The sequence below is a fragment of the Lampris incognitus genome, chromosome 18, assembly GCF_029633865.1.
Source record: "Lampris incognitus isolate fLamInc1 chromosome 18, fLamInc1.hap2, whole genome shotgun sequence".
Classification (NCBI taxonomy): Eukaryota; Metazoa; Chordata; class Actinopteri; order Lampriformes; family Lampridae; genus Lampris; species Lampris incognitus.
Window position 1 is genome coordinate 29068520 of NC_079228.1, and position 25918 is coordinate 29094437.

Genomic DNA, 25918 nt, shown 5'->3' on the forward strand with positions numbered 1-25918 from the left:
GTTACTTTTTAAAGTAATAATTACCTAAATCTCGATGCAAAGAAGACAGATGCATGCTGTGTTTTACTCTGAAGCACAATGTTTGGTTGATTATGAAAAAAAAAAAAGCTGTTGTGCGTTCACGTGAAGAGAGGACATGTTGAATCCCAACAAATCAATCAGGGATGCTCGCGTTGCGGCTAGCGGAGGAGCGGAAGAACTTGAAAAGCCTCCCACGTCATTTAAGTCGCATGTATGGGAGTGCTTTGGCTCCCTTGAAAAATATATTGATGGAAGAAGGGTGGTGCACAGAACCGTTAAGGTGCGTAGGCATTGTGCCACGAGAAAGCCATGAGACTGGCAATACATCGAGCACAGCCACCCATTCACATCACCCTAATGTTGTTTTCATTTGACAGCATGGGCAAAAATTCCTTGATGTAAAAGTTCTACAGAGTAAATGGAAAGCAAAGTTATATTTGCCGCCCCCCCTTTTAGGAATTTTTGGCTGATCCAAAAAAAAATGATCCGATCAGTGTCTCAAAACCGCGATACGATCTGAATCGTGAGTTTTGTGAACTGTTGCACCCCGACTAAACATGGCGCTCACTTTTTACTTAAGCTTGCCTTCGTCACTCACACGTAGAGTTGAGTGATTAAAGGTGTGATTCCACCAGGTGACCTTGGAGGTCAAAGGCGCCTTTGGGTAAATTACCTGGCAGCAGGCCAGACTTGTATCGATTGCCTTAAAATGAACACAAGGTTGATTGAAAAATAGACATTTGCATATGAGATATTGAGTGGTGGCTGACAGAGCAGCAACTTGGGCTTTGCATTGTGGTGAGAGTGGGATGCCCTGAGAGGGAACAAGACCTCATTAGAGTAGAAAAGCATCATTTTCCAAAGCTTTGGGGCCCCCTCCCCTTTCTATTTCTTCTACACAATAGGGCTGACACTTGCTTAGAGATATAACTGAAAACAAAATAGCTAAAGAAAGCTGTGGTGTGTTTTAAGTGAACTAAGCTGTGCTCATAAATAATACATATGATGATAGATTGCTGATGAACTGTCTAATGAGGAGGGGGTGGTGGGGTGGGGCAGGGTGGGAATGGAAGGGGGGAGCAGGTTTTTTGCTGACGAACAGCAATTTATTTTTTTTATATAGATTTAAAAACTGAGACCTCGCACACGCAGCACTGCACAGGAATGCTAATGTCGCTGGCATTTTTGACTCTGCTGTTATCTTCCTGGCATTGCGCATTAGCTAGTGATTTGGTTTCCTTACCACTAATTTACCCCTACATTGCAGGAGCTGGAGGTTAGGATCCAAACTTAATGGAACCTTTAATTTGAGCAAAAGTTCATTCCCGTTAGGGAGTTTCAGGCTGGCTAATTAGGGATTACGACCAGTTCTATGAATTGCAAAAGCACAATTCGGAAATTGCAATAGGTATTGGAAAATTGCAACAAAGTCACAAGGAAACTTCTTGCAAACCCAGACACACACTGACAAAAACTTGTACTGGAGCGCAATTTCATTTTTACTCTTTTCTGCACCAAACAAAAGAATAATCATGGATGTGAATTTTGAATATTTGCATTCTCACTGTTTTCCATCATGGACCCTATCTGATGTTAATGCCATTCATGGCTCCCTGGGGATGAACTGCATAGTAGTAGACCCATTTCCAGCAGAGGAGTCCATCCTCTGCAGTCATGGTGCACTACACTTGCTTCCCCATCATAAACAATGTCCCCAGGCTGTAAATAGTGTTCTTTTCACTGCATCATTTAGCTCAACAGAATGTGAGCCTCTGTTGTTACCCCTGTCATCATACAGTATTCCTATACCTCTCTCTTTCTGTCTGTCACTCACCATACAAGAAATACCATATTCATTCCCTGTGCATTCTCCCCCCTTTGCTTCCTTCGTCTTTCAACAGGCCTGTTCTTGGCCCTGTCATTTGGCTGTCACCTGTGACATAGCCATCCATGAAAGAGTGTGTGTTTCTCCTTTAAATCTTGTGGTAAATAATGTCACCTCTCTCTCTCTCTCTCTCCCCTCTGACTCACGTTCATCTAAATCTATCTTATATATACACACAAAAATACAAATACAAACAAAACAACTACAGAACGGTTTCACTCCTGCCCTTCCCATCAAAAATACTTGGGCGCACAGTCTTTAACCAAGTCTCTGTATGACCCGAATCAGTCTGACTTTAAGCGGGGGCACTCTACCGAGACTGCACTCCTGTCGGTAATGGAATCGCTGCGTTCAGCTAGAGCTGCTGGTCAGTCCTCAGCTCTATTGCTGCTAGATTTGTCAGCTGCCTTTGACATGGTTAACCACTGAATCCTCCTCTCCACACTCACTGAGCATGGTATCTCAGGAACTGCCCTCCATTGGTTCATGTCCTACCTCTCAGGGAGATATTTTAGAGGATCTTGGAGGCGAGAAGTGTCCAAACAGCATGGCTTATCCACAGGGGTTCCTCAAGGGCCAGTGCCCAGTCCCCTTCTCTTCGCAATATACACCACCTCACTTGGTGCAATCATCAATTCCCATGGTTTCTCATACCATTGCTTTGCTGACGATATCCAGCTCTTCCTGTCATTCCTGCCGGAAGACCACACAGTCTCGGCTCGGATCTCATCATGCCTTGCTGATATATCGTCATGGATGAAAGAACACCACCTTCAACTTAACCTCTCTAAGACCGAGTGCCTTGTCATCCCAGCCAGTCCCTCTTTACAACAAGAGATCAGTATCCAGCTTGAATCAACCCAACTCGTGCTCACAAAGTCTGCCAAAAACATGGGTGTCATGATTAATGATTGATGACCAACTAACCTTTAAGGTTCACATGGATTCAATTGCTTAGTCATGTTGTGTCGATTTGCCCTATACAACATCAGGAAGATCCGACCCAGGCAGGCTGGAGAAAATTACATCCAAAAACCAGACAATCAGCCCTGGTGCCCTTCAGGGATGTATGCTCTCCCCTCTACTCTTCTTCCTCTACACAAATGACTGCACTTCAAGTGACCAGTCTGTTAAAACTCCTGAAGTTTGCGGATGACACAACCATCATAGTCCTTATCTGGGATGGTGACGAGTCGGCATACAAACAGGAGGTTGATCATCTGGTCCTCTGGTACAGCCATAACAACCTGAGCTGAACATGCTCACAACAGTGGAGATGACAGTGGATGTCAGGAGGAGACCCCCAACACTGCCCCCCACCATACTCAACAGCACGGTGTCTGCGATAAAAACCTATAGATGTCTGGGTCCACAGTCTCCTAAGGTGGGCATCCAATAGAGACACAATCATCAAAAAGGCCCAGCAGAGGACGTACTTTCTCCGCCAGCTCAACAAGTTCAACCTGCCTCAGGAACTGCTGATTCAGTTCTACATTGCAATAATCCAGCCTTTCCTCTGCAAATCCGTCGCTGTCTAGTTTGGATCGGCCACCAAACAGGACAGGGACACACTACAATGGACAAGTCTGCAGAGAAAATCAATGGTGCCAACCTGCCCTCCATTCAGGACTTATACACCTTCAGAGTCAGGGAACAGGCAGGCAACATCACTGCAGACCAAGATGGGTCTGCAGTGATGCTGCCTGCCCTGTTCCATCCCGTTCCAACTCCACCCCTCTGGTAGGTGCTACAGAGCACTGTACCCCAAAACAACCAGATATAAAAACGGGTTCATCCCACAGGATGTCATTCAAATGAACGCTTAACACTATCAAATAAATCCAACCATTTTGTATATACTGTACTGTGCATTTTACGTACACTCACTGGCCACTTTATTAGGTACACCTTGCTAGTACCGGGTTGGACCCCCTTTTGCCTTCAGAACTGCCTTAATCCTACGTGGCATAGATTCATCAAGGTACTGGAAACATTCCTCAGAGAGTTTTGTCCATATTGACATGATAGCATCACGCAGTTGCTGCAGATTTGTCGGCGGCACATCCATGATGCGAATCTCCCGGTCCACCACATCCCAAAGGTGCTCTATTGAATTGAGATCTGGTGACTGTGGAGGCCATTTGAGTACAGTGAACTCATTGTCATGTTCAAGAAACCAATCTGAGATGATTCGAGCTTTATGACATGGCGCGTTATCCTGCTGGAAGTAGCCATCAGAAGAAGGGAACACTGTGGTCATAAAGGGATGGACATGGTCAGCAACAATACTCAGGTAGGCTGTGGCGTTGACATGATGCTCAATTGGTACTAAGGGGCCCAAAGTGTGCCAAGAAAATATCCCCCACACCATTACACCACCACCACCAGCCTGAACCGTTGATACAAGGCAGGATGGATCCATGTTTTCATGTTGTTGACGCCAAATTCTGACCCTACCATCCGAATGTCGCAGCAGAAATCGAGACTCATCAGACCAGGCAACGTTTTTCCAATCTTCTATTGTCCAATTTTGGTGAGCCTTTGCGAATTGTAGCCTCAGTTTCCTGTTCTTAGCTGACAGGAGTGGCACCCGGTGTGGTCTTCTGCTGCTGTAGCCCATCTGCCTCAAGGTTCGACGTGTTGTGCGTTCAGAGATGCTCTTCTGCATACCTCGGTTGTAATGAGTGGTTATTTGAGTTACTGTTGCCTTTCTATCAGCTCGAACCACTGACCTCTGGCATCAACAAGGCATTTTCGCCCACAGAACTGCCGCTCACTGGATATTTTCTCTTTTTCCGACCATTCTCTGTAAACCCTAGAGATGGTTGTGCGTGAAAATCCCAGTAGATCAGCAGTTTCTGAAATACTCAGACCAGCCCGTCTGGCCCCAACAACCATGCCACGTTTAAAGTCACTTCAATCACCTTTCTTCCCCATTCTGATGCTCGGTTTGAACTGCAGCAGATCGTCTTGACCATGTCTACATGCCTAAATGCATTGAGTTGCTGCCATGTGATTGGCTGATTAGAAATTTGCGTTAACGAGCAGGCACACCTGTCCAAGGTGTGCCTAATAAAGTGGCCGGTGAGTGTATACTGGTATGCTCTGTCATGTCCATCTACCTCAGGTATGTATATAAGTAACCTGCTAACATTTATTTCAACATCTCTGATATATTCTCAGCACCGCTGCACTTTATCGACCTTATTTCACCTGTATATAGTCAATCCTTGTGTATATAGCTGAAGATTGTTGTGTTGTAGTGTTGTTATCCTATGTTAAGTACACTGGGAGAGCCACAAAACTACCATGTAGTGCAAACCTACATGGCCAATAAACATGATTCTGATTCTGATACCGGTGCATGCAGTACAACTGGTACAGGCTCTCATAACATCATGAATTGACTACTGCAACTCCTTACTAGCAGGCCTCCCCACATGTATGTGCAAACCTCTGCAGATGATCCAGAACGCAGCGACACATCTGGTCTTAAACCAGCCCAAAAGAGCATGTTACCCTGCTGTTCATATCCCTCCACTGGCTCCCAGTCATGGCTTGCATCAAATTCAAAACCCTGGCACTCGCTTACAAAACAGCAACTAAAACAGCTCCCGCCAACTGAACTCCCTCAATCAGGTCTACGCTCCCTCCCACTCACTACGCTCTGCCAGTGAAAGACGCCTGGTACTACCACCACAAAAGGGCCCTAAGTTGCTAGTTAAACTCTTCTCTTCTGTAGTTCCGTGGTTGTGAAACGAGTTAATAAACTCTGTTCAAACAGCAGAGTCCCTCTCAATCTTTAAGAAAATACTAAAGACCCAGCTCTTTCACAAACACCTTTGCACCTGATGAAAAAAAAAATCTGCTTCTATGCATTCATTGCCTCTGTGCACTGTCTGTTGGCACCTACGTCCTACCGGACTCGAACTTAGCTTTATGGCACTTACTCATGTTGTTCTCTACTGCCTAGATCCCTGCTTGTGGTGTATCAGCTCTCAGATGTACATCGCTTTGGATAAAAGCGTCTGTTAAAGGAAATTGTAAATTGTAAAAGCATGGGCACACACAAACAACACTGAGACACACACACACTTGCAAATCTCTAGTGTTCTCTCCCTGTAAATCCTACTCCTACTCAGTCTGCGAATTATACAATGACAATGGGGGGGGGGGGGGTTGTCAACTTTTTCTCCAGGGCGTAAAGGGAACCCAGTGCAGCACGGTCGTGGGCTTCAGTTAAATGAAGTCTTGCAATCCTTACAGTATCTTGCTTGTATAACATAATGTCTGCAGTCTGTACATGATGATCAAGGCTCAGCGTTTTCGGTTTTTACCGATTTTCACCGAAAAACACCCAGATTTTTTAAAAGGAGCCAATCGGTTTAAACTGATTTTCACCCGGATTTTAGGTTTCCACGGATCCGAAAGTTGTTCCTGTTCGTGTGAGGTTATATAACAGTGTCATCTTGTGACGAAATTCGGCATGCTGGATGGCTCTGAAAAATAAAAACTGAAATGCTGAGCCTTGATGATGATAAATCAAATCCATTACACCAGCTCATGGGGCACGTACCACACAAAAACTTTTGTAGCCAGGGTCACGAACAAAGTATTCCAAAGCAAAACTGAATAAATATCTTGTATGATGCGATACATCTTTAAGTGCAGTCTCCTTTATAACTCACCTCTTTGCTCTAGGTTCTGCCTGCTCACTGTCCTCTTGACCCCCTCCTGCCTGACTTGTCGCTCTGACCTCCCTCTGCTTCCTTAATACAACAACACATAAATGTAAAACTGACCATCACCCATACTATCCTGCTTAGTATTAAGTCACGTGATTTTTTTTCGTACCCGTTTTCCAGGAACTCTGCCTCTGATTGGCTAGTACTCGTTGCCTCCGTTGATTAGGTTGGTTAAGGTTAGGGTTAGGGATAGGGTTAGCCAATCAGAGATAGAGTAGGGGCGGGTCTTCCTGGAATCTAGGTGTGACGGAGGCGCGTTCTTGCGGAAAACGGGTACGAAAAAAAATCATGCTTATCTCTTCTCTTGCTCATTTTGACTCTGAATGAAATCTAATCTTAGTTCAATAAAGTAGTCACACAACCCCCCCCCGTAATTTGAACCATGATCCTACTGCTGACAGGTGTTAGCAAGGGTTTCAGAGATTGGCGAATATGTTAATTTGTGAAACAGAAAAAAAGATAATGAGAGTGAGTAAAAAAACAAAGCAAAGACAGACAAGACAGACAAGACAGCGTGAGAGAAGTAAAGTTGATGTTTACTAAACTGGAGCACAAAGCAGGTGTTGTGGGCTGAAACCCTTCCTGCGGGCAGAGTGATAGTGATGATGAAAAAAGAACAAGTCACATCTAATAAACATGATGCCACATTTCAGCAAGCCAAACAACACCTTTTAGGCAGGTAAGTAAATTAGATACCATCCACACTTGATTTCACCTTAAGGTGAAAATTGTATTCCCTCTCCATGATGTTGGTCTTTACATTTGTATACTGGTAAATACTCAGTGAGGCCTAAAGAGTGCGTATTGTACAGTGCCACTGACGCTCTGTATGGTATGCATTGCCCTATCTTGTTGGGTTTGAGAAGAGAGCGTCCCTGCGAGCTACCGGTTCTAATGATTACGGCAACTGAGTGCTTGAGAGAGGAGAGCTTGGGGTCTTTTTCAGATACTCAACTTTCCAGAACACAACATTAATATTCTCCATACCATCGACCTATCGCTTCCTCTCATATCATTCCTCCAGCCCCACCCCATGAGCACGTGCACACACATATTCTGCCTTTACATCTCTGCAATGCATTATATCTCACTTCCCCATCTCCCTTCCCTCCTCTCTCTCTCCCAATCTACCCCCCCCCCCTTCTTTTCTTTCTTTGGGTTATTTTTTGCTGTAACGTCTCCCTACCTCTTGGGAAGTGGCACAGAATCCCTTTAAGTGCTGCAAAAGCAAATCTATTTATCATAACCATCTATCTCTTACATATACTTACTTATAAGCTACACTAGAGTAACACACACACACACACACACACACACACACACACACACACACACACACACACACACACACACACACACAGTGCTCATATTCAGAGATTGCAACAATCATTCATAGCCATATACACCATACTAGAAAAAAACACACAAGGACACGTTAGTATGCACACACACTCAAACACACAAAGAAAACACACACACACACAAAGAAAACACACACACACACACACACAAAGAAAAAACACACACACACACAAAGAAAACATACATAGTCTGCAGCAAAAAAAAAACAAAAACTAGCTGATGATACACATGTGATTCAACCTGTCAGTAGCAACAGCACAATAAATTAAATGGGCGGCGGTGCCCACTCTCCTCCCACGCACGGCAATGCGGTTGAGTGAAGAGGTCCACTGGGACTTCCCATTGACTCCACACAAGGTGAGAACGGAGCGGGAACAGAAGGCAGAGCAGAACCGCTTCAAACAACACAGTAGGAAGATGGAGAGGGCTGCTGCTCTCCAAGGCAAGGCTAGTCCCAAATGTAACACCCAGCACCACCCCAGTGTGTACACTTACAGATAGGGATGCAGGGACTGGCAGGTAGGAAAGACAGAGAACAATAGAGAGAGTAATAGAGAGAGAGGAGAGAGAGAGAGAGAGAGAGAGACAAGGAGACTGAAACATCATTGTTTTCACAGACAATCAATCAAACAAACATGTGCATGCACACATACACACGTGTGTTTATGCGTGTTTCTGTGTGAGTGCAAACACACACACACAAATATCCCTGACGGGCAGTAGCAAATATGAGCAAAGCTGAATCCCTGTCACTTAATGACAACAACCCACTGTCTCCAAGAAGTCTCTCACACACACACACACACACACACACACACACACACACACACACACACACACTGAGAGAGCACAGCAGGACATTGATATTCCATCCACCTACACACAGCATGGTGAGGATGTGGGATCTGGGCTTGTCTGCGTGTCTCCCCCACTTTACAGATTCTGCTGGCCTACACAATATCGCATGTACCTTCACATAAAACATATTTTACTACAACCTTTATATAAACTGTCTCTCACACCTTGCTAACCTGCAAAGCACACGCCATACGAGAGAGAAGGTTTTAACAAGCCGCTTCTAATAAATAAGTCATGCGGTCAATTTCAATTTTAATAGTTGTGCACACAAACACACACACCGGGACCTGCATGCACACAGATGCCTGCTGTACATCGCCTAAAGCCACTGATAAGCAGCTGAACCAACTAAACAAATACCTTAATAAACAAAGCATCGCTGCCGATTGGCACATAGCCAGAGGAGAATTTGCATAGTTTTAACAAGGAAGAATGGCGAGCAGGTAAACTGTTGTCTCTGAACACATTTCACCAAAAAAATAAAAATAAAAATCTCTCATCCGTATCGGCAATGCATGAAAAAAAAATCCACAATTTGGGGAGGGACCCACGGGCAAATAGCCTCATGCAAAAACTCCATTAACAGTATTTTCTGTATCTGACAACAACTTGGCACGGTCTAACCCATGGAAAGGGTGGATGGTGGGGAGGGGGGGTAACCCAGAGAGTGGAAAGGGTGGATGGGGAGGGGGGATCCACCCCACCCACCTGTACATAGAGTGGCCCGGCAGTGGGGCAAGTTAGGTATTGTCCATATAAATCAATGGGAACAACACAGAGATTAAAACATGTGCACGTGTGTGAGTGGAGAGGCATGGTTATGCATGCACCGTAGCTCATGTATTAAGCATAACCAAATTTACACATCAAGGCGGCAAATGAATTCAGAATAGATTTTTGATGCAGGCCGACACGAGACCTGATTAAGTGATGAGGTTGGGAAGATGGAAACGCAGACAGCGAGAGCAGGCCGCAGTGTCAATGTCAGAGGTGCACGCTGATCCAGCGGCCGTGTATCCGTTTTTATTTTAATTTTTGATCGAAGTGTGAAAGTGGAAGTCGAATTGATAGCTCTCTCAAAACACGTTTTGTTTCACAATGCACAAATAACTCCTAAAACAGCTCTTTCGCCTGGCATATCATTAAAATATCTGCAAATGTGAGAATGTGAGATCCCCATCGGGAGAAGCGCAGCACCCTCCCCCACCCACACCACCCCCAGTTTCCTCATGAGCAGATAGCTTCCTCTTCCTGCCCCCAGGTAACAGCTTCCTGTCCAATCCACTTAAATCACATTTTCAAGCTCTAAAGACTTTGCTATCATATTTGTAATGGAACTGTTCACTTGATGATCCGCTCCGATTTAAATGTCCCCTGTAACAGCGTAAGTGGCGCCCATTAAACTTCTGGATGTGGTGATGGCTGCCGCTGAAGGGGGTCGAATTACTTTTAGTCTTGCTGAACGCACGCAACGCTGGGGAGAGATTTCAATTTTCTTTAAATGTTCTCTTCGCAGAGGCGACCACCGTCACAAGGGTCTCGGACCCCTCATAATTACATCTTCAGTGGGCAAAAACCTCAATTATAACACAATACCACATTACAACACTCCCCGTGTTTAAAATCGTCCCCACTTAAAAGAGAAAGTCGTCGCCCGAGCCACGAGGACGTTTTTCACTCCTCGTGACACCATCGCTGTTAAGTACCCAGGAGCGCTAAAGCATAGACCTGTCACCGCTCGAGACCTGGAGGAAATGTACAGAGATAGGACAGAGCACAAGCCCCTGTCCTCACTCACTGCCCCTTTTTTCAATACCATATAGCAAATTGATTTCTTATCTTCTGTGAAGGAATACTGATAACTTTAAGGGCACTGGCTGGTGCAAAATGCCCCCCTCTCAATTGTCACAGCTGAGAAGAGGGCTTCTGCTTGGGTAAGAAAACAAATTACTCTGACCAACTGCTGCTTTATCGTTTTGCAGGCCATGTAGTGTAGCAAGGTCCATTTCAGGAATACCTCAAGTTCGGCCTGTGACCATCCACCTATCAGCAGCTTCGATGTTTTCCCCCTACATGGCGGCCATTTCCATCATAGCCGCAATGTAATTTCCCAGTGGGCGACAAGCGCCTTGGCGCAGACTTCTACTGTAATGTACTGTGGAGCAGCTGCGCCAAAGTTGGAAAGCCCCCATTGTTGAGAGCATTTGCATTCAAATCATTGAGTCTGAAATTGGTTCTACCTGTCTGGGATCAGAACTATCTCCTGTGGGCTCCGGTGCCGGTTAAGTGCGGTTTCTATAACCTTGGACCACATGGAATACTAATGGCTTTTGATCGTGACGGTGTGAAGGGCTTGCTTGTGTTGTTTTTTGGGGTTTTTTTGTGAGCGCTTCCTTTAAAGAAAGCACCACCATCCCCTGCACTCACTTTCACCAACACCTACAGTAGCTCTTAGATGAGTGGCCCAGCACTTCCCCGACAGGGTCCATGTGGAGACAGTAATGGCCCGCCACTACACCAGCCACCGCCAATAATGATGCTGAGTTAGCATGGGCTGCCCGTTTTCCATAATGTCTACAGTATAATGCAAACTGTAATGTAGAGCAGAAGCTAAGAATTTTTTTTTTTTTTTTTTACCCGTCTGGGTAGCATAGCATTACCTACCAACACGGGGATCCCCATGTTACCTCTGGCTTGGTCGAGCGTCCTTACAGACACAATTGGCCATGTCTGCAGGTGGGAAGCCGGATGTGGGTATGTGTCCTGATCGCTGCACTAGTGCAGTGTTTCTCAACCGGGGGTCCGCGGACCCCTAGTGGTCCGTGGTGTAATTGCAAGGGGGCCGTGAAAATAAAATATCTTTAAAAAAAAGATCCTATGACATTTATAGAAATAGGATTATTTTACTCAAATGTGACTGAGACCCTAAACTATAAAGGGTAACAGGACTTTTTTCTCTAATTACATCTGTTTCACAAGTGTAATTTATTGTATTTTAATAAGAGATCTCGCTCCCGTTTGCATTGTTAAAAGTTACTGCATAAAAATTCTGTTGTTACATATATCTGAAAGTTACTGAATACATATTCTGTTTTGTTACATATATCTGAAAGTTACTGCCAGTGTTGTAGTCGAGTCACTAAACCTCGAGTCCGAGTCGAGTCTCGAGTCCCCAGTGTTCGAGTCCAAGTCCGAGTCCGAGTCACCAAAGAAAAGTCGAGTCGAGTCCGAGTCGAGTCCCCATTACCTCAGTCCGAGTCGAGTCCCTATTACCCTAGTCAGAGTCCGAGTCATCAAGGTTGAGTCTGAGTCGAGTTCCAAGATGGCTCCAGTGATCCACTCGGGCACAAAGATCTGACATACAAATAAAAAAGGTCTACATTAAACAAAAATGACACAGTTGTCACCATTTCAAAGGGAGTTTAATTACTTTGTGACACGATAGCCAAACAAATGCACACCCACACACTCGCACACATGCACGCGGAAGCATGCGCGCACACACACATTTTTAGAACAGTCTGAATTTCTTTGACATTCTGAACATTGGATGTGCTTCAAAACACATTGATAGCTTTGAATAGCATGATGTTAGCAAATGGTGGAAACAGTATACAGAAGTAAGTTCCACAGCATACAATACATTCATAAAAACTAGTCAAAAGACATTGTCTCTCAGGAATAGTTAGGAACAAAGGGCTGGTGGCACTAGTTTTAAGCATACACGTTGCATTTCAAAAACACAAGATCTGACAGCATGGAACTACTCAACCTTGCACGGTGAGGCCTCATCAAAATGCCTCCATGACTAAATACCCTTTCAATGGGCGCACTGGAGGCAGGGATAGAGAATACCTGTGTGGCAATCTGATAGAGAGGGTAGGGAATTTGGATTTTTTTTGCTGCCAAAACCTGAGGCACGGGACTGAGTCAGAGTCCTGCTCAGTGATCAAGTTGAGGTATGCAGTCAACTGAGCCTGGCCAGACGGCTTCTTCTCGGTGGAGGAGGGAGTCCTCCTATAGTGGGAGAACATTCTCAACAGCTTCTCAGGAGGACACTCTGAAAGTTCACCTTCCCCTGGTCCTGTTGCTTCCGCTGCATCTGCTGTTGATACCGCTTGCTTGTCACCCTCTGCCTTTATATACTCTGAAATGAGAGGGGGGCATGGGGGACTCATTACAAATATGTTATTGACTAGGCCTACATGACAAATGACATGTCTATGTGCTTTATTGTAACACCTTCAATGATATAAACATCACAACAATCAAATAGTTAATCACTTAACTAACATTAATCAAAACATTTCTCACCTTTGATCTCAGTCTTCAGCACATCTTTGATGTCACTGTCCAGCTGCACATCATGTTCTAGCCACTGGTAGCCAAATGCTGGGTCCAACACAGATGCTATGAAGTAGGCATTGGTGAAAGGAAATTTGGTGGGGCCTCTTCCTTCAGCCGGCTCACATCCTGGTATCTTGACTGCACTGAAAACCTCTGCAAACCTTGTTTTCAAGGAGCTCTCCAGAGCTCTCCCCAGAGGCCCACAGTATCTGGCTTGTCCTCTTATTTCCTGCAGGTGACAGCGCAGAGTGAGGACACAGCGCACAATCACACTGACGGTGACAGTAGTCTCACCCTGAGTTAGGTTGGTTGCCTCTAAGAACGGATCAAGAACTTCGATCAGTTCTTTAAGCTGAGCATACTCTCGCGGGGATAAGATAAGGCTTTTGTGCCCCTCTGATTCCAACACACTGGACAGCTTTTGCATGTCTAAATGCACATAAGCCTTCACCTGCTTCAGAGTGGAATTCCATCATGTGGCATTCGCTGTTGGAATTGTTGCATCACCAAAACACGCTTCAAAGCCGTCTTTAAACGAGGTGCCACTGTGGAGGAGGTTGGCTGCACGGGATAGCTTTGCTAGGGTGCTTGACAGCCCACTGGTGTCTTTCAGACCATCTTTTATGACCAACTGCAGTGAATGTGTGAAGCATGATAGTCTCTGCATCTCACAGTTCTCAGCCAAAGTGTCATTGACTGTCTGTTGATCTTCTGGCATCAGGTCTTGCCATATTTCATCATCCTCCTCAAATGTGCTGGGATCATGAGCTTCAGCATCACAAGGATCCTCTCGGGGAAAGCTGGCCTGGAAAGCTTTTCTCATGTTGGATGCATTGTCAGTTATGACAAAGTTGATCTTGTCCTTAATCAGGTATTCTTCAGCACAGCATTCAAACATCATTGCAATCTTCTCTCCTGAGTGTTTCCCATGCACTCTTTTGCAGGAAAGAAGATATGACTGAAGGCTGAGTTCCTGTTTTTTTTATCCATTGCCACTGTGTGTGCTGTCACTCCAAGGAATGACTGCATCTTTCGATCACTCCAAATGTCTGTGGTAACAGCAACACTCGATGCTTCTGCCAGCTGGCTCTTTATCTGTTCTTTCTTGACTTCCACCATTCCTGGAATGGTCATAGAGGAAATTGTGGATCTTGCTATGGGCCGGTACTGAGGGTCCAGGACATGCAGGTAGTGCTTGAAGTCCTCGTTGTCAATGATGGAGAGTGGCAAGCAGCACTTAATGATTAGATCTTTTACAAGGACATCACTTATAGCCTTCTGACGTGGATGTTTGAGGTTGTACATCCTTTGCTGTCCATCATTTAAAAATGATGTGATCATCTTCTGACCTGGAGCAGCTGGCATCACATCTGAAGCAGTGGAGGCACGGTATTCTTGGAACCTAGGGGAAGATAGGATACACACTTTAGCTTGCTGATGCCAAACTGTTTCAAGTAATCTTTCTCACAGCAAAAAATGTGTAACGTTATAGCTATAACAATATGCAATAACAATACAAATGTTACACATTATACACATAGTGGTTTGAACCATAACCAGTTAAGTTACATATTTAGTTATCTATATAACTAACATTACCATATTAGTAGATTAACTAATGTAAGCTAGCTGGATACATGAAAAGGATGAGAAAAGATACATAATTTATGAGACTAACAGGACAGGGATTAATTAGCAAAACCCAGTCATTTAATTATTGATTTAAGTATGTTACATGCTACCTAGCTGAGCTTTAACTCTCTATCCTCCGTGAGTCTGTATGTTTATTCTGTATGGGTCAGGGAGGGTGTCATTTTGTTAGAAGACAGAGCCAGTTCATAGTACTGTTCAAAAGCTACGTCGCGCATGTCTATTTTTAGAATTTGACACACCCAATGCTGCATATATGCAAAGAAAAATATCCCCATATTTACAGTAGCCTATGCGGTGTCACCAATCACGATACGGTTCGGTAGTTTTCGGTACATCGGGGGGGGGGGGAAATGCCACATCCGTCAAATCTTGTACCGTCTCCAGCTCTCAAGAAAACCAGTGGCGGCATCCACATTAGCTTTCTTCAATTAGTCCATTTGGCGAGTAATAGCCTACAATTATTTTTATTTGCATTGTAAAGTTGTGCACATTTTATCAACATTATTTGTGGATGCATATAGGCTAGACTTCTTCCTTCTCCACACTTGGAGAATATTCATGGCGGAGACCTGCAATGTGCGGATTTGTTATTGCTAGTTAAGATTAATGCTAACACGGTAGTTCAGAGTGGTGTGTTTTTTCCGTTAAGTGTATGCTACTTGGTAATTAGCTAAATGATAAATAGGAAAAATCAGTTTTAATCTCCCTATAACATGAAGACGCTGCGTGTTACTTACCAACTCATCATTAGTGAGATCGATGGCACGCTCGTACCGAAAGCGAACCGTACTGTGACTTTTCTGTGCAATGCTGCATTAGCATTCTCACAGTAACGTTACTTAACTTACCTATACAATCTCACTTGGTTCTAGTGATATGATATACCCGCCATACCACCGAACCCAACGGTTCTAGTGACATGATATACCCGCCACACGACCCAACCCAACGGTTCTAGTGATATGATATACCCGCCACACGACCTGACCCAACATCTTGGACCAGTGGTTGAGTTACTTCAGAGGCTATTGTTACCGTAGCTAGATAGCTAGCTAGCTAACGTTAACTGATCACCATCAACTGACTGCATATCACTTACTTTTCTGGGTGCATCCTTGACAGATGTCTGTTGAAGTTTGAGGTTGTCCCGGTCTTCTCCTCAATAGTTCGTTTACATATCGAACATCTAGCAGTGATCTTGCTGGAATTTGTTGTAAAATCTGTGTAAGCAAAGAGCACAATTCGGGGCGTCTCTTTAGGCATCTTCGCGCTACTGAACATGACGGTATGCACGCCACGTGAATCCGCATGTAGGTGGAACACACGTGCCTGCCCTTACACGAAATTGAATAATGTTACAGTATTAATATAGCTATCAATATATTTTAATAGGGCCTATTATTTTAAAAAAATCTAACAAAAACAGTCTTTATCAATTAAAAAGTCAGAGTCCGGGTCTCCAACTTCCGAGTCCGAATGCAGTAAATTCGCGAGTCCGAGTCCAAGTCCGAGTCATCAGTGCTCAAGTCCAAGTCGAGTCACGAGTCATGAAAATCAGGACTCGAGTCGGACTCGAGTCCGAGTCCTGGACTCGAGTACTACAACACTGGTTACTGCATAAGAATTCTGTTTTGTTAACTATATCTAAGTTACAACTGAAAGCTCTTATTTTTGCCCCAAAGAGTGAATAAATGCTATAATGCAATTTAAAATGCAGTTTCTACTGTTTCTATCAAATTGCAACCCCCTCCCCCAAGATCAGGTGGAGGGGTCCTCAGGGTAGATCAAAAATACGCAGGGGGTCCAGGACCCCAAAAATGTTGAGAACCACTGCACTAGTGCCTCCTCTGGTCGATCGGGGCGCCTGTTCAGGGCAGAGGGGGAACTGGGGGGAACAGCGTGATCCTCCCACACGCTACGTCCTCCCCCAGTGAAACCCCTCACTGTCAGGTGAAAAGAAGCAGCTGGCGACTCCACATGTATTGGAGGAGACATTTGGTAGTCTGCAGCCCTCCCCGGATTGGCAGAGGGGGTGGAACAGCGACTGGGACAGCTCAGAAAATAGGGTAATTGGCCAGCTACAACTGGAGAGGAAAAGGGGGGGAAATCCCCCCCCCCACCAAAAAAAGAAATAAATAAAAGGTTTTAGCTTTTTGTTTTGGATTTTCTCCCCAATTGTAATTGGCCAATTACCCTATTTTCCAAGCCGCCCCGGTCGCTGCTTCACCCCCTCTGCCGATCCGGGGAGGGCTGCAGACTACCACATGTCTCCTCCAATACATGTGGAGTCACCAGCTGCTTCTTTTCACCTGACAGTGAGGAGTTTTGTCAGGGGGATGTAGCGTGTGGGAGGATCACGCTATTCCCCCCAGTTCCCCCTCCCCCTTGAACAGGTGCGCCGCCCAACTAGAGGAGGTGCTAGTGCAGCGACCAGGACACACCCACATCTGGATCTCCACCTGCAGACACAGCCAATTGTGTCTGTAGGGATGCCCGACCAAGTCGGAGGTAACACGGGGATTCGAACCGCCGATCCCCGTGTTGGTAGGTAACGGAATAGACCACTACGCTGCCTGGACACCCACAAATAAGAGTTTTAATTGCTGGGATGAATAATCAAATTTAACTTGATTGGTGTCAATAAATTCAGTGCCCTGCCCAGGGGATTTTAGTGTAAGCCAATCCACCTTCAAATCAATCTGTATACACTGCAAAGTAGACTGAAACGTCTGTCCACTTGTAAAAGTCTAAAATTAGCATTAAAGGGTTTTCACTTTTAAATAATCACAAAAGCTGTGGACTACATGGAAAAGGGTCACTGACCGAGGGCTGAACGCTGAAACATTTAGACTTTTAACTTTCCATTTGCAATTATTTTCACAGTCAGCCTCATACGGCATCATTTTGAAGGTCAAGACCTCTGGCATCCAATTCAATGTGGAGACCTCTTAATTCTATTCAATTCTATTTTTTTTATATTTTCCTGTCTTATTATGGTGAAATTAGCAAACTGTGCTCTTGCTTAAAACGTTATGCAAATCAGCAACTTAACATATGGCAAACACTAAGTGTGTTTCGATGTTTTCACACAAACTGTGAATCTAAAAGGGGCATTGTAAAGTATGAATGGATGTGCTGAAGGAGCCCCTTTGTTTATTGAGTTTAACACACTAGGAAATAGCATTGTTTGCCTATTCACATTGTTCGCTTGTTCAGAAGTGGTTTTCTCGCTGACAAAAAAAATTTTTTTTTATTTCACTGATGAAACACCTTGGTTTGGATGTCATTGTTCAAATTCTTGTCTTTAGGTTTATTTAATTTCTGTTCAGTATTGTTTTTTTTAACCCCCCCCCCCATGCCGTTGTTGCTGTGTCAAGCTCTTGTTTACTGTAGACATAGGAAAGGCCTCCATAGTCATTAACCCTCTAACACTGAGTGACAATCCTGAAAGAATCAATTTCAAGGCATGCTGTTTCAAGGCAATACTTGATGTGAGCTTCCCAAGTTTACCTCAGAAAGCTCCGTGGCAATTTACCGACACAGTGAAATCGAATTAAAAATGCATTTAGGCATTGATCACCTGATGCACCAAGATTGATCGCTGCTCAGAGAGCTAACCTTCTTGTGTTTTTGCTCGGCCAGAAACTAGAATGCCCTCCTATACCATATATACTGATGAGCCAAAACATTATGACCACGTGTCTAATATGCTGTTGGTCCTCTGTGTGCTGCCAAAACAGTGCCAACCCGCCGAGGCATGGACTCGACAAGTCCCCTGAAGGCATCCTGTGGTATCTTGCACCAAAACATTAGCAGGAGATCCTTCAAGTCCTGTAAGTTGAGAGGTGGAATCTCCGTGTATCAGACTTGTTTGTCCAGCACATCAGATCGAGATCTGGAGATTCTGGAGGACAGGACACCTTTAACACTCAACATGTTCCTCAAACCATTCCCAAAAAAATGTGTGCAGTGTGGCAGGGCAGATTACCCTGCTGAAAGAGAACACTGTCATCAGGGTCTGATCTGAGGTCCAGCTCCGACACTCGCATGCCCATTGTAGGCGCTTTCAACGGTGGACAGGGGTCATCATGGGCACTCTGACCGGTCTGTGGCTACGCAGCCCCATACGCTGCAGGGTGTGATGCACTGTGTGTTGTGACACATTCCTTCCATAACCATTATTAAAACTTTCTGTGACTTGTGCCACAGTAGACCTTCTGTCATTTTGGACCAGACAAGATGGCCTTTGTTACCCTTGTGCATCGATGGGCCTTGGGCGCCCAACACCCTGGTGCCAGTTTGTGGTTTGTCCCTCCTCAGACCACTGTCGGTCGGTTTTTACTGGTACCCATTTCTTCTGCATCCAACACGTTGACTACAAGAACTGAGTGTTTGCTTACCATCTAATCTACCAAGACCTTGACATGTGCCCTTGTTTGGAGTTGATCAACGTTATTTGGTTCACCTGTGAGTGGTCATAATGTTTTGGCTCATCACTGTAACTATATTGATTCACACACCCACCCCCGATTCTATAAGAACCATTAAATATCCTTTCACCATTTCTCCATCCACCTGCGTGACTTATTGTGGAATGCAATGAGCTAAATACAGCTGCAAAACAGCTCCATAGTCTAGCCATCCAAGCATAAATATATTTCCTGGGACTGCAGTGCAGTTATTGCACAAAGATGCAAGGTGATAATGTAAAGTTAACTGCCCATTAAATAGCTCTGCTCATTAAAGTGGGAGCTTTTGGAAGTCTGTGACTGATAAAAAATAGCTCTCTAACATTTACTAATAATCCAACTATCTTTCTCATGAGAAATGCTTCATTCAATAATTCATATAGAGAATAATCTACATTCTGCACTATCAGTATTACTCAGCCACTCACTTAACGGACCGGGAACCATAACAAATGTGTGGAAAATGTGAGAAATAATAAAAAGCATGCTAAATAATGCTGTTTGGGATGCGTGTGTGGGAGAAAGAATGTAGAACGAAATCCAAAGTGAATTCTAGTAAGATGCATTTATATGCAAAATTGCCGAGATGGCTCAGAGACCAAGCTACAGGCAGACAGGCTTGCGTGTAATCAGCTACCAAATCCGCTTGTCTCCCGTTCGCCGCCTCTGCACCGTGTTGCATAGGGCAGACGGGTGGGTGAACGGCGGGGTGATATTGTCTCTGAGCACTGGTCCACATGAACGACCCTGCCTGTGTCCACATTGGCATGGACCAAGTCCCGTGAGCATCATCTCACGGGGAAAACAGCAGCCGAGGCACATGTGGCCAATAACCCAACTTTTATATCCGGTAAAGCCTGCACTCAGTTTCGCCCCCCCCTTGACTTTTCGCCAGCTCAATCCTCAGCCAATCTCCGCTTTTTCCCCCTCCTCTCCTAAAAGGCTTCTCTTCTTTCTCTCTCTCTCCAAGCCACTCTCCATCATTCCACTCCCATCTCTCTATTACACCCACACCTTCCTCTACAGAATTTACTTCACACTTTCTAAGTTCTTCCGCATCGCTATCCATCCTTTTACTCCTCTCTATCCATCAGCTTCTCACCTCCACTCTCAATCTTTTTTTTCCCCCCTGTCATCATCACACAGGTCATCATTTCTCAGTAAAAGTTTCTATTGCAAAAAAAATGAATATCTCCAAACTTTTTTTATCCTTGCCTGGGCTTCTTCCTTCGCCCCCGTAGGGAACCACCTCCGAGTCTAGCTGGCTCTCTGCACACCCACACAGACAGACCTGGTGGTTAATGAGCCTGTTGAGAAAGACAGCAGCTCGGCCCCACATTGATCACAGGGCCTCTGCACCTCCAACTCTCAGGGAAGCTATTTGTCAAGGTGATAATTTATTTTGTAGCACCGGATATGGGGTGGAAGGGATTGGATTGTTTTTTCTTCATTTGGTGAGGGGCAGGTTTGACAGATGCTATTTCAGGTCTCAAATAAGAGTCAAAATGTGTGGCACGAAACGCACAGGACCGTAACTCACCGAGGGTCAGCGAGTTTATGTAAAGAAATATCAATTTAAACAGCAAAGTGAGCGGCACGATTTCAGACCGAATCCCCCTCTTGTTCCGTTCCCTTCCCCACACAATGACTTTTTTTTTTCCCCCTCGCTCCCGTGTCTCAGGATGTTGTGAGACTTAGCAGAGGTGCTGTGACTGACGCAGGGCGCTGGGAAGTGAGTCAAAGCCATACACTGTTGTTTTGATCATACTGACACGGGGTGCCCAATTATGGAGATTTGGTCTGTCTCACCAATGGGGCGAAACACCTGATGGGTGGAGATGGCAGGAGCGTGGGACGGTGCTGCTGGGTAGGTGACTGCACCGCAGTGCACCGCCGCTCCCGCTCGCTCCTCAAGATGTTCCACATCTCCCCCCTCTAATTGGCAGATGGCCTCAGATGCGAGATGATTTAATGGCCTGCGCGCGCTCCTGTGTGTGTGTGTGTGTGTGTGTGTGTGTGTGTGTGTGTGTGTGTGTGTGTGTGTGTGTGTGTGTGTGTGTGTGTGTGTGTGTGTGTGTGTGTGTGTGTGTGTGTTTTCCTGCCTCAGTCAGCCATTAGCAGGGACATCTGTAACGAGTTGGCCGGGCATGCCGCTGAGAGCGGAAGCTGAGAGCAACACTTCCTAATGGGGTGTCATGACGGACCCATGCACTAATCAAGGCACTCTCGGCTATTTCTTGCGGTCGCGGTAATGCAGACATCTCATTTTGAATCATACAAGGTGGAGGAAAAAAAAAGAAAAGTTAAATGTCCCCCGTGATCTTGTTTATTTCTCCGAAGCTGCTAGGGATCAAACTGGCGCAGTAAGTTCTCGATATCAACTGCGTGACAATCCCCTTTGACTTTCAATACACCAGAGCAAGATGTTTCTGGCAGGCTGCAATCATAAAAAGCCATTTTCACGGCTTTGGCACAAACAGCCCGGCTTCAAAGTGATCCCATTTCTCGCAGCTGCGCCGTAACCATCTGGGCCGAATGGTGTGCTCAGGGGTATAACATTGAGGCCTCACCCAGAGTTCGGCCCTAAAGGGTTCTGGTTTCTGGCTCTCTGCCCCTGCCTTCAGCCCTTACTGCCCCCCCACCCCACCCCACCCCCCATTGAGCGTGTCTCTAATCACTTCTGTTAAGAAGAAAAGAGCTGCATAGCTGAGCGAGTGAGGCCTTCGGCCGGCCCCCACACGTGTGGACACCACCGTGGTGAAGTAGCCCTGGGCCCTAAGGCCTCTTGGAGCTTGATGGCCTATCAGTATTCCTGCCACAGCCTCTGAGGATTTGTCTGCTACCTGCAAACTGGGTCAATTTTTGCATTATTTTACAGATTCTTATCTCAGTGAAGAGGAAGGAGAGGTTTTCACTCATCGCAGGCATGCACACCCACGCCTGCACTCTGGGTATCTCATTCGCACACACCCACATACCCACACACACACATTTTGTAATTTTGACTTCATTAATGAGAATACATTTATATGAATGTTATATAGTTGGCACAAATGTGCCAACACTTGATAAATGATTACACCGAACAAGGGAACTCATGCTGCGTAAGTCATCCTAGATAGAACACACACCACATGAATAATTAAAAACGATAGATACGAATACTGATTTTAACACCAACAAACCTGCATACCCTTGAACACGTGCCAGCATGCAAATAAGTTGATCCTAATACGCCTCGTCTCGATTCATATCACACTGACAGGCTTAACTGCAATCCCAGATCGGAGATTGTTTTGATCCAGCTCTGCCGTTGGCACTGTATTTGCTTAACATTGAGGACAAAGTGAGAGTGCGGCTCCAGCACCTTGACTGTGTCTGTCAGATCCCCGAGCAATCCCCCCCACCCCCCCCACCCCCCATTTGACGGGAGAATCGTTCAAATGTGTGACTCATCCCCGCTCCCATACATTCAAATAACTCCCGCCCGATTTTTTAATTTCTGTCGTCTACACGTACTCTCAGCCGAAGGCTTGGGAGATGAATAAGGGACCAAGAGCAGATGGGGGGGTGGTAATGAGATGCAAAAAAGGGGTGGGGGGATTGATGGGGACCGGCCGGCTGGTGAGGCACCAGCGGAAAAAATAAAGAGGGAAGAAAATAACCAAGTATGAGATAGAGAGTCGATAGAAGAGACCGGCGTCTGAGGTGAATACAAATGGACAGAGCAGGAACACAGATAGAGGAGGAGGAGGAGGAACAGAAAGAAGTGAGAAGAGAGAGAGTGTGTGTGTGTTTGTGTGTGTGTATGTGTGGGGCAAGAGGAGGGCGCTATGGGGAAGGTTGTGTGACGAGAAGAGATAAAAGAATGTGAGAAAGATGGATTCACTGTTGGCTAATGAGAAGACAAAGGCAGTGGAATCCACATCGATCTTTGCCCCAGACAAAAAGGTAGCTTTACAGCTTACAGGTAGTGAGATAGGAGGGCCTGGGGAAGCTTACCTGAGGTAAGTAACCATATTGTTGTAGTAGGTATTTTAGTCCAAGGATAGACTCAAGAATGTGTGTGGTGTGCGTGTAGTGTGCATGTAGACTACAATATCGAGTGTGTGTAGTGCTCAAATGCATTTATTTGTGTGGTCTTATGCTTGAGTGTGTGTTGAGGGAGAGAGAGAGAGAGAGCTTGCATGTGCGTCTTTTTTTCACGGATGCGTGCATGTGCATACAGAGGGTGAAAGTGTGTGTGTGTGTGTGTGTGTGTGTGTGTGTGTGTGTGTACTCAGACACATGTAAGTGCAGGTCTGCATGCATTCATCAATATGCATTAGTGTTTGTCTTCAGCAATCATACTGATGTATTGTGCATGAACACTCGTGCAGGTTTGGTTTGTGCGTTACTTGTGTGTTACGTTTGCTGCCCGGCTGGGGGGAACGGCGCAAAGATGGAGGCCAATATAAAATTGAAGGCAGACTGAAAATGGGACGCAGGTGACAGCTTAAATGAACCATTACACTTGTGTGGTAGATGGTCAAAACAGTGAATCCGATGTGAAATATTCATATAGTGAACCAGATGGTTGCTTACTGCTTATGCAAGGACACCTTGTCAGCATACTATGGCCCTTAAAAGCACATTATTCTAACAGACACAGTGATTGGCAAGGTAAGAGAAATTTTAGATGCAGAAAATACTTTTTTGGGGATGAACAAATACAGGTCATTCACACTGGAATTGTTTGACTTTCTACCGGATCTACTAGTTGATAAGACGACGTCCTTTGCACATCTTCAAATAACAAAATAACGTTTCACCTCATTGCACTCGGCTCGCTGAGATCAGCCTGTGTAAAGTAAGGTAAACTGAGTCGCAATAGATTATCACTGGCACAAGTTATAAACTAAGGTGCACATAAACAAACGGGGAAACAGAAACCCAATTAGCGACACTCATCAGTATCATCATCATCATCATCATCCTCAGGTCCACTTACTGTATGTTGGAGCTGTTCCAGTACACCGCGTGCCGGTTGTTGGCTCGCGACAGCTGCAAATTAGTGAGCGCGAGCGTTACGAGGCTGAGCGAGAACGTAGCGAGAGCCATAATCCCCCCCGCCGCACATCAGCCGCTCTCCTCACTGCCCGGGTAGCGGCTTCTTCACAACATCCCCGAGAGCCGCGACGCCTTTCAAGTTTCCAGTTAACCTTCAGCAGAAGTGAATTATGTTGCTTGGCGAAGGTGCTGGTTTACGTTTTCTTCAACTCAAATCCCATCGCGTCGAGACCCGTTCACTATCTTGCTTAAATCTTGTAGGCGACTTTTTTTTCTTCCTTTTCTTTCTTTTTTTTTTCTTTTCTTTTTTTTTTTTTACCGTTGCGCACTTTGAAGTTGCTGCTTTGGATATTCCTCTATGCTTGCTCTCCGTGCCAAAGCTGACTGCCCGAAACGAATCGCTAACTGACAGCAGAAGTCAGAGAGGTTTTTTGATAATTTCAGACTGCTCTGAAGTCGCCTCCAATATGCCGCAGGCTCCCCGTTGTAAATGTGAAGGATTCCTACCTGCTGCTCCTCGTCTCACTACCAGCCACGCTGCGCTCCCAGCCCCGCCCACTGATGGACGGCGTGCGTCCTCCTGTCAATCTCCTCCTCAGCCCCGCCCACCCCGCGCTTGTGTGTGTGTGTGTGTGTGTGTGTGTGTGTGTGTGTGTGTGTGTGTGTGTGTGTGTGTGTGTGTGTCAGAGAGAGCGATGGGGGGGGGAGTGGGGCAAGAGGCAGAGCAAGAATGGAGTTTATGAAATTTTGAGACTTTAATTAACCTGTTTAATTTAGCCGGTGGTGGTTGAACCGCACTATCTAACTGAACGGCAGCCCACAGTATTAATGGCCCTGTTAATTCCAATCATTAAGCGTTAGCCAAGGTTTGATTAACTCTGCCAATTTCATATCTCATAATGATGTCCTCTTCGAAGGAAATCGGTGATACTCATACCCATAACTGTGGCTGTAAGGATAATTTGTGAGACTGTAAGCGGACAATCAAAACATTAGTCTGAATGACCTCGAGGGATAAATGAATGTTCACTGTAGGCGCCATCTAAAGCAGGCCATGTCTCTGAAGGTCATATTCCAACTTGTTAGAAACAGGAAAACTGGTAAAGCGACACCGAGTGTGCCAAAGCGTAGTAGGTTGACTGCCTACTTCCTGCTCTCTAATCTCTCATTCACACACACACACACACACACACACACTGTCTATTTTGCTCTCGTTTGCTCTCACTCACGCTCTCCCTCTCTGTTGTTTTTGTCAGTGATGACGCCTCTCCTGAGGGCCCTCCAGGCATGTTGCCGTGGCGACCGGAGTAAAGGAGGGGATAAAAGAGCGAGTACCATCACTTTCTCACAACTCTCCCCATCTCTGTCCCACACGCTGCTTGTCTAGCTCTACCGGATCACTTGCCTCCATCCACACTGACATTTGTCATCCTTTTGTCGCCTTGCACTCAGGAGGAAAAAGACTGCATACAAGGGACAAATACTCAAGATGTTTTTCATAAACTAATCTCTCTCTCACTCTCTCTCTC

The 25918-nt window shown here is 45.4% G+C and overlaps 1 protein-coding gene across 1 annotated transcript in view; it reads right to left on the reverse strand.

Annotated features, from left to right (window-relative positions):
• efna3a (ephrin-A3a) overlaps positions 1-24898 on the reverse strand; it is a 73573-nt gene extending 48675 nt beyond the window's left edge. The window contains exon 1 of the mRNA XM_056298828.1: positions 24331-24898. Within this exon, the coding sequence (XP_056154803.1) occupies positions 24331-24440 (110 nt within the window). The 5' untranslated portion in view covers positions 24441-24898. The remainder of the gene's footprint in view (positions 1-24330) is intronic.
• Positions 24899-25918: the final 1020 nt, after the last annotated feature.